This window comes from Poromitra crassiceps (genome assembly GCF_964638095.1).
Source record: "Poromitra crassiceps genome assembly, chromosome: 12".
NCBI lineage: Eukaryota > Metazoa > Chordata > Actinopteri > Beryciformes > Melamphaidae > Poromitra > Poromitra crassiceps.
In genome coordinates, this window is record NC_139632.1 from 1,490,235 (window position 1) to 1,499,121 (window position 8,887).

At 44.8% G+C, this 8,887-nt stretch overlaps 1 protein-coding gene across 1 annotated transcript; it reads right to left on the reverse strand.

Annotated features, from left to right (window-relative positions):
* On the reverse strand, window positions 1–7,187 carry zranb2 (zinc finger, RAN-binding domain containing 2). Its single transcript, XM_083647556.1, has 10 exons — window positions 7,061–7,187; window positions 6,350–6,402; window positions 6,133–6,241; window positions 5,620–5,702; window positions 4,593–4,669; window positions 4,150–4,311; window positions 2,989–3,197; window positions 2,169–2,228; window positions 836–979; window positions 1–211 (listed from the first exon to the last, which is right to left on the reverse strand). The coding sequence occupies exons 1-10, from the start codon at window positions 7,123–7,125 to the stop codon at window positions 148–150; spliced, it is 1,026 nt and encodes a 341-aa protein (XP_083503682.1). The 5' UTR covers window positions 7,126–7,187; the 3' UTR covers window positions 1–147.
* Window positions 7,188–8,887: the final 1,700 nt, after the last annotated feature.

Here is an 8,887-nt window from a genome sequence, read left to right on the forward strand (position 1 = left end):
GTATGACAGGTCATCGAGCCAAGTCGTTGCACGGTTGTCTTCTTTTGAGGGAAATAATGTGTGTACTTTGAACAGCATAATGAACGGATCTGGTGGTTTTTGGTGGAAACACAACATGCACTTGTTTTTCTGGGTTTTAAGGCTGCTTTAAACGGATTTCTTTTTTGAACTGGAGCCGGACTGGGAGGATCCGGAGGACTGCCCGCGGCGCCTGAAATGAGACAAAACAGCAGGGGAAGAGGCACACGGTCAGCAGGCTTCACTAGGAGCATTCAGTTTACGCACATTAGACACATGCACCTGCTAACTCAGCTCATATCACTCTATAGATAAAGATTGTTCTTCACAGCCACAGAGTATTATGTGAGATCATTGGCAGGGTTCCTACAGGCTTCCCATTTTTAAATTCCATATCCCCCCACATACCCCATTTTCCTTGACTGGGTGTAATTGTGATGCAGGGTATTTGATATAATGCATGCTGACAGCGGCTGATCCCTCTATCTGAACATTATTCTGATCAACAAAAACTGGGGACTCAACATAAAAGCTAGAAATGTGTGTGTATCGGACCTGAAGCACAGCATTTCCCATACTTTTGCCAGGCTTTTTTTTTTCAAATTCACAAACTATTCAAGACCTGGAAATGATCACATACCATTTTAATACTTTTCCAGACCTGTGTAGGAACCCTGTCACAAGGTATACAAGCGTCATGACGTGGCAAATTGTCAACGTATTCCCGCTAAATTTGAACTCCCGTTACAGCGAAGCGATGGAGGGATAACAACAAATCAGTGAGTAGGCCATTGTGGTATTCCACAGAAACCCAAACCTTTCGGACGAACGTGAGCGAGAGCGCCTCCGTTTCCTCCCTCCAGATGAGGACCGGGAGCGACTGCGCTTCTGCCTCCTCTCCGGCGAGGAGGAGGGCGAGGGGGACCTCTTGCGGGGAGAGGAGCCCTTTCCAGACCTGGAGCTGGAAGCAAGCAAGTGGGGTCAGTGAGGCCGAGGCACAGCATGAGCAGGGCAGGTGTTTACCAAGCGTCTCCGAAGACCAGTGCTGAAAAGGGGAGTTCTGCTTTTGAAAACATTCAAGGGGCACTTCACCGAAAAACAATGATTTATTTTTACATATCCGAAAACTGTTTTGCAGACATTTATTAAAAATAATAATAATAGTTTGACAGTTATCGAGAGTTAAGTTGATGCCAGTGATGTCATCAGAAGGCATTGAATCATTGGGTTGTAGTCTTTTCCGATGATTTCACTGGCATCAATTTAGCTGAAATCAAAGTTCAATACTGTAACTGTAAAACGAAATGAATGTCTGCAAAACTGTTTAGTTTTCGGATATGTATGAGATCATGTGCAAAAGAAATTGCATTGTTTTTTGGTGAAGTCACAGTCAGCACCACTCCTTTTTTTCTGGATTTCCCCTGGTTTTCTCCCCAATTGTAATTGGCCAATTCCCCCGGCTGTCCCGGTCGGTGCTCTTCCCCCTCTGCCGATCAGGGGAGAGTTTTAGACTAGCACAAGGACGTAGCGCGTGGAAGGATCACGCTATTCCCACCAGTTCCCCTCCACTCCACCCGAACAGGCGCCCCGACCGTCCAGAGGAGGCGCTAGTGCAGCGACAAGGACACATACCCTTAATCCGGCTTCCCACCCGCAGACACGGCCAATTGCGCCTGTATGGACGCCCACCAAGCCGGAGGCAATATGAGGGCTCGAACCTGCAACCCTCGTGTTGGTAGGCAAGGAATCTACTGCTGTACTACTCAGACGCCCCAGTCAGCACCAATCAAGAGACGCTCGATAAACAAAACCCCAGATATCTAGTCAGTCAGAGGTCTGAGGTTTTGCAGCATTGAAATTCATTCCAGCTAGTATGGTCAAATTAAAGTACTGATCTGTAGTCTTTATACTCAGGTTTAATTCAACCTGGAAAACATTAGGCCAGGTGAACGAAAACCAAATGAGGAGTTTGCCTGATCCTGACTCCAAACCTCAATGATTTTATTATATTTTTTTATTAGAAAAGAAAAAGGAGGCTACAGTATAGCCTCTCTTTCTATAACGTCAACTAGGCTTGGGTGGTTTTCTGGAGCATTGGGCCCAGACACATCCACTCTCTTAAGGGAGAGAGTGCATGTCACCTCATTCACCTGGAGTGGGACCTGGAGCCAGATCCAGATCTGGAACTGGATGAGCTTCCAGAACGCGACCTGAAAGAAGAAACACATTTTTTCCAATATTTTCTGAACAAGGACACTGCCAGGGTCCAGAATTAACTTTTTTTTTGTCCATGGGCCAAATGGCTAGTGAATGTTAAAATTGTACCCGCCACTCAATAGGTTACCATTGTTTTGTTTGACTTTTTGGGCTGGTGAGTGAAGCAAATCTACCAGCATATTTTAACAGCATTTGGCTGCTGCTAATTTTGGACCCTGCCTGTGGCTATGTGGTGCATGTGACAATGCAGACATGACAATACACGGCACAATACTCTGGAATACACGGCACAATAATGTGGAATACACTGCACAATAATCTGGAGAAATATATTCTAACAAAGACAAGCTATTTGCACAAGGCCATAGAGCATCACTGTGTTGACCAACAAAGAATATAATCTACTACAGGATAATAAAATGCAGAGAATTGGCCTAATCCCACACACAAAAAGTCCATGAGACCTGGGCAAGACAATATCCCATCCGTCTGAAGTTGTAGACGCTACAAATGTACACAATCGAATAAAAAGCCGAACAAAAAGGCACAATGAATGACATTTGATCAAGGAGAATCAGTGGATCTGCACATGAACAACACTTCTTACACCACGAGAGGGGGGGGGGGGGGGGGAAGGGGTGCGAAAACAGAAACCAACAAATCAAACAGGACATTTAATCAGTAAATTAGAAGGAAGATTGAGCTGATACTGACATTTTGCCTGGAGTTACCCTTGACCTTTGACCCTTTTACCTGGACCTGGACCGTGAGCTGTCGCTGGAGGAGCGCGAGGACGAACGGGACGAGCGCGGGCTGTCCTTCTTGTCCTCCTTGTCCTCCTTCTCCTCCTTCTCTGCAGGCTTCTTCTCTGCAGGCTTGTCCTCTGCAGGCTTGTCCTCGTCCTCACTGGCGTCCAGGTCGTACTTGGACAGGTCTTCGTCTCCGTCCTCATCCTCGTCATCCTAGAGACAAGTCTGTTTAGCCTGGTTCAAACTAGGGATGCACTGATTGCAAAGTTCTGGGCCGATACCGATGTTTAAAATAACAATTTGGCCGATAGCCGATACGATTAAAAAAAATCTTCATTATAAACAAATAACTGCCCTGTTTTAAAGTATTTGAGTGCTTCATCACACTATCTTTGAATGAGCACAAATGCTATCACACCGTCGTGTAATTATGAAACAACAAATTATGTCACGTGACCCAACTCAGGCTAAATATCAGCCACTGCAATTGGTGCAATTTGCATATGTGGTCGCCGCTATGGCGAATTTGCGCTAGTTATGCTATATTGAGGGTTTTTCCTGGTTCAGAATGGGCCTTTGGTGGTTGGCTACGCATGACAGTAAGTAAGCTTGATCTCTAGGTTTATATTTTTCACTACCTCAATGTGAGCAACTGCAGCATTACTCAATTTCCCCTCGGGGATCAATTTCAAAAGTATTTCTGATTCTGATGATCATGCTTAGTGTCGTGCAGACGTTTGACTTTTGGGTCAGTGTGTAGTCAGGGTATCCTGAACACAAATATATCAGTCATTGTCGGAAATGATGGAGCTATGTGTCACAGCACCCCAAGATTCAGACATCAAGCAATTTCAACGTACAAATGTGTAACTTTGAAATTCTCCAAGTTGATACAATACAAATGCTTGATTTTCGAGTTGGTGTGTAGTCAGAGTTGTCCTGATCTCAAATACATCTCAATCTCATTGTCAGAACTTATTGAGCAATGTAGGGGTGTGTGTGTGTGTGTGTGTGTGTGTGTGTGTGTGTGTGTGTGTGTGTGTGTGTGTGTGTGTTCAAACCTTCCTCTATGCAGGAAAAACATGTGCTATATTGTCAATGGCAGGCGTTACAGCTCTACATTTGTTTCTTCAACTGAACAGCTCTAGCCACCAGACAGTCTTACATCCAGTTTGTATTTGGAAAGGTCTCCGTCTTCGTCATCATCTTCCTCCTCCTCCTCCTCCTCCTCGTCCTTGTCTCCGTCTTTCACTGGTTCTTTCTTCTCGCCTTCTTTTGAGGAAGACGTGCTGCTGATTTTCCGGAACTTTTTCTTTTTCCTACCAAACTGTGACATGGAGAGAGAGTGTAAATCCTTAGCAGCATAACTGACCGCGGCCAACGCACATTTTTATCAGCGGCTTTCAAGGCACAATGACGTGTATTCATCACTTCTTTCTAAGCAAACGTGACTGCCACTGTATGCTTATTCATCCAAAATAGACTTGGGTGGGTTCATAGTGGTTATTCATCCAAAATAGACTTGGGTGGGTTCATAGTGGTTATTCATCCACTATGAAATGTTTCACTTCCGATCACACTACTGATTCCTTGTCAATCACTATTCACCTCATCATATTCACCATCAGATTCCTCCCGTTCAATGTATTCCACATTCTCCCTCTCATTGAATCCTCCGCCATAGCCTGAAAACAGAAAAGGGTCAAATTAACAATCAAGAGCTGATTTTTAAAATGGGAAAAAGTGAAATTCTCCATAAGAGGTTCCACTGATAAGATTCTATTTCCACTGGCAAACATGAATCAGCTACTTGCGAGTGAAATTTCACAGGAGACATTTTTGGGGTCCGTCTGCGATGTGGGAGTGCCTGGCTGCCTGCTCGTCAACCCAGCCCCTCTTTAAGGAGATGTACGCATGGATACGGGCGTTATGTATATGTTTGCGGGTGTACGTGCCGTAGCTACTCGCCCCATACTTTGAGCGTGGAACTCGAAGCAGTACTGTAACAGTCGTGGTACTATTAACAACTGATTGTTACCTTCTCTCTTTACCATTTCTATCTTTGCTAGTTTCATTAGTAAATGGTAAATGGACTGCATTTATATAGCACTTTTCTAGTCTACTGACCACTCAAAGTGCTTACAACACATGCCTACATTCACCCATTCACACACACATACCAATGGCAGCAAGCTACCACCACCATCAGGAGCAATTTGGGGTTCAGTATCTTGCCCAAGGACACTTTGATATGCAGTGAGGTAGATATCATATGCCCATTTAACACAATGAGCACAATAGCTACAAAATGTAATAACTCTCAAATCGCGATTAAGACCTTTGAATACTTTTTAAGGGCCTTCATTTTCCATAAATTGATTTATCAACTTTTAATACTTTTTAAGGCACCGTGGATACCCCGTTTTTGTATTATTTCTTGCGAAAGAGGCCCACAGGGGTGGGGGGTTTAAAGGTGTTTTGGATTTGGGAGAAAAATTGTAAAAACTTAAAATGCCTTGTGTATATCCTTTGTGTTAAAACATCCTGTTGCATTTTCTGCAATAAAGTATTGATAAAAAGAACTAGTATTAAGAGACAACCTGCAAACTCACAGACCAAGTATGCATGTGGTTACCTGTTCTCTCTTCAAGCTTCGCATATTTGGGCGTGTTGCACATGTTGCATTCTGATCTCCTAGCCCAGTTCACATTGCCACACCTTCATGCAGGGGGAAAAGAAGTCATTGAATTCAAACACATCTGAAAGTGAAACTAGAAAGGTTTTGTTACTGCTTATAAAGTAAATAGCCAAGTATTTCAAAACAGGCAGACATTTTGCTTTCTCCTCTACAACACATCTGAAAGTGAAACTAGAGGTTTTGTTACCGCTTATAAAGTAAATTGCCAAGTTTCTCAATCAGGCGGAAATGTTGCTTTCCCCTCTACCTTTGCCACAGTGTCAGGCTAATCCAAATATTTCACCAGTCCCTTTGATTTATAACAAGATGAAATGAGCATTTGAATAGAACAGCTTTTTCAGATCCCTGCCTACTGGTGATACTGACACTTTAAAGACACTGCCAAAATGTACCTTTATTTCTGGTGATGCCCTACCCTGATTCTAAAGCTGTTTTAGCGTGATCACCTACGTTTTACACTGCCAATCGTTTGCACTGAAGAGGCCTCTACTCTTCTCAGCCAGAGTTTTCCCAATCTCTGTGCCTCCAGCTTTCATCATCTTTGCCTCTGTAGTTTTCTCTGTGGGAAACAGAACAGTCTTTGGTGGAACAGTGTTTTCCGAGGAGGTGCATGATGTGCACGAGGTTTATGCAAAATATGACCTTGTTTTGGAGAAGAATGACTCACCCCTGCCACATCTGTTACAACTAGTTCTTCTAGCAAAGTTGACATTTCCACACCTGCGAGAACAAAAAACAGCAATCAGGCAAATGCAATCAGTAGAATCCATGCAACTATTGCCATCTAATCATTTGTGTTTTCATGTGGTAGTACACCATTGTAGATGTATGGTGAGGAAACGGGCCTGTGTTTTGACAACTGTACTGGTTTATCTGTCACTTTAAATGTTTTATGCCGCTAACTCGTAACCTGATATTGCCGACTGCCTAGTGTCTAAATTGGACTCTAAACTGTCCAGACAGACTTGGCTGCTACTGTACTAGATTGGAAGCAACACACATAAACGTAGAGTTGGGGTGCTTCCCCCCTATGCTCCTATCCCACAAAAAGTCCACGCAAGCTAAACCGACCCACCTAGCTAACGCTAACTAGCCTGCTATAAGCCAGCACAAACTGCTACTTTCAACTTCCCCGCAACTCCCCCACCCAAACCAAAACGGGAACACTACTTAAAAGGGCACGTAGCTAGAAGTAAGGAGAATGAGTAGCTAAGCTAGCTCATTTAGCTAATGTTAGCATGAACTGCACGGTAAGAGAGGCCCAACTAGTTAGCTAACGTTAGCATAGCCAGCAAGTTAACAAGAGGCCCACTTGCTCATTCTAACCTCCCGGGTATGTAAGGTAGCTAACGGTACAGCATGCTCGAGGGACGCTTACTTTTTATCGGGACAAATCCAGTCCCCGTCGCTAACTCGAAAACTCTTCCCCGTCGACCCCGACATGTTTGTGACCGTTAACACCGCTAACACACACACACACACACTGGCTGGCTGGCTGGGTGGGTATGCTCTGCTCACTCTGCTCACACAATGCAGCAGCCGCCAGACGCTCGTCTCTGCTGCCTTCAAGTGCTCCTTGTAGTTTGCACACACGTCATGTCGCACATAATAGCCCCTACCCTCTGCTGGAACATGTTGTGGGCAAATGGTATTTGGGACATTTTGGTCTGAAGCTGCACACTCAATGTTTTTTTTAAGGTAATAAAAGCAATCCCGCATCATCACGTAGCCTATACCATCAATTGTCGATACAGCAGCGCCCGCTAAACGTCACATGGTAGATCGGAATGCAAATACTTTCGACAGCACTTGAATGCGGCATCGACACCCCACTCTTCTGGTCTCCTAAATGGGCGTGGTTATCATCGTGTCATTGGCTGTCTGTCAATGGTATGAAACAGCAATTTAGAGAGATCTAAAGACAAACTAATGCAGTTTCATACCCCAGCCGTGTCTATTTTCTACACGGCTCTGGTATGAAACTTCATTAGTTGACCAGTGTCCTAAGGGGGCGTGACAGTGGCGAAACCCCCGTGGCACAGATACAGGAAGTGATTAGTCTGGGCACCTTCCACCCCGCTTTTTGTCATGGGGGCGTAAACCCCGGACCCAGAATTAACACTGGATGGCAATGCGCCTAACAACGTCTTTGTTGCCGTTAGCTTGACGCGGTGATGTTACCTAAACTAGAGTCTGATCAAAACAAAGCTAGCGTTACATAAAACAAAACGTTTATGCAATATGGCATCTCCGCCACCACCGCCTGACACACCGGTCAAAACGGTGAAAGAGGATTCTGATACTTGGGTCAAATTGTCAAGTTAACGTGAAAGTTGACGAGCTAGAAACGCTGCCATCCGGTCTAGGGCGGGCTCTAGGCGGGAACCAGTAGGGTGACAAAATCAATTGTGGGCGGGAGCCAGGCTCTTTCTCGCCGAGAAGAGCCTGGTGACGCGAGGTTAGGAAGTGATTGGAAGTAGGGGCAGGGCCGATTTTACCAACGGGCTTACCCGGGCTTCAGGGCCCGGGACATCAAGGGGCCCAAAAAAAAAAAAAAAAAAAAAATTTGACCCTTGATGTTTTTTTTACTGACGCCATTCAATTTTTTTTCCACTGTGAGATGGTGTCCACCCGCTATGCCGACCACTCGCAATGCCGACCTTAGGTTTAGGCGTGGGGGTGGGAGAGGTTAGGTTTTGGGTTAGGGTCTGGGGGAGGTTAGGTTTAGGCGTGGGGGTGGGAGAGGTTAGGTTTTGGGTTAGGGTCTGGGGGAGGTTAGGTTTAGGCATGGGGGCTGGGAGAGGGGAGGTCGGAACAGCGAGAGGAGGAAAGGCTCACCCACTTGACATTGATGTCATTGGAAAGTGACATTGTTAGAACATTGGACTTCACCACTCTAGTCAAACGCTTTGCCACGGCAAAAGTCAGGAAGAAGACATTTCAGGTACGAACAGACTTGAATACTGCTTGATTGATTTGTGCAATAATTGTGAGAATGTGTGTGTGCACTGTAATAATAACAGCAATAATAAATACTAAATAATAATAATAAAAGTGCTTGTTGTGACATCTCAGTGGCAATGTTTTCTTTCCAATCAGGCTGTTTATGAAAGAACATGATGGCTAAACCTACAGTTTGTGTTTGTAAGTTAGAATGCTGACAGGAGAGCAGGTGGTGACATGAAAGTTAGTGAGAAAAGGAGAA

Excerpts from the sequence above, each read along its gene's own strand:
- zranb2 (XM_083647556.1), bottom strand. The coding sequence starts at position 7,125 with ATGTCGGGGTCGACGGGGAAGAGTTTTCGAGTTAGCGACGGGGACTGG. Across the intron at positions 6,403-7,060 it reads TGGATTTGTCCCGATAAAAA|GTGTGGAAATGTCAACTTTG; the intron begins GTAAGCGTCCCT and ends TTGTTCTCGCAG. Across the intron at positions 5,703-6,132 it reads AACGATTGGCAGTGTAAAAC|GTGTGGCAATGTGAACTGGG; the intron begins GTAGGTGATCAC and ends CCCTGCATGAAG.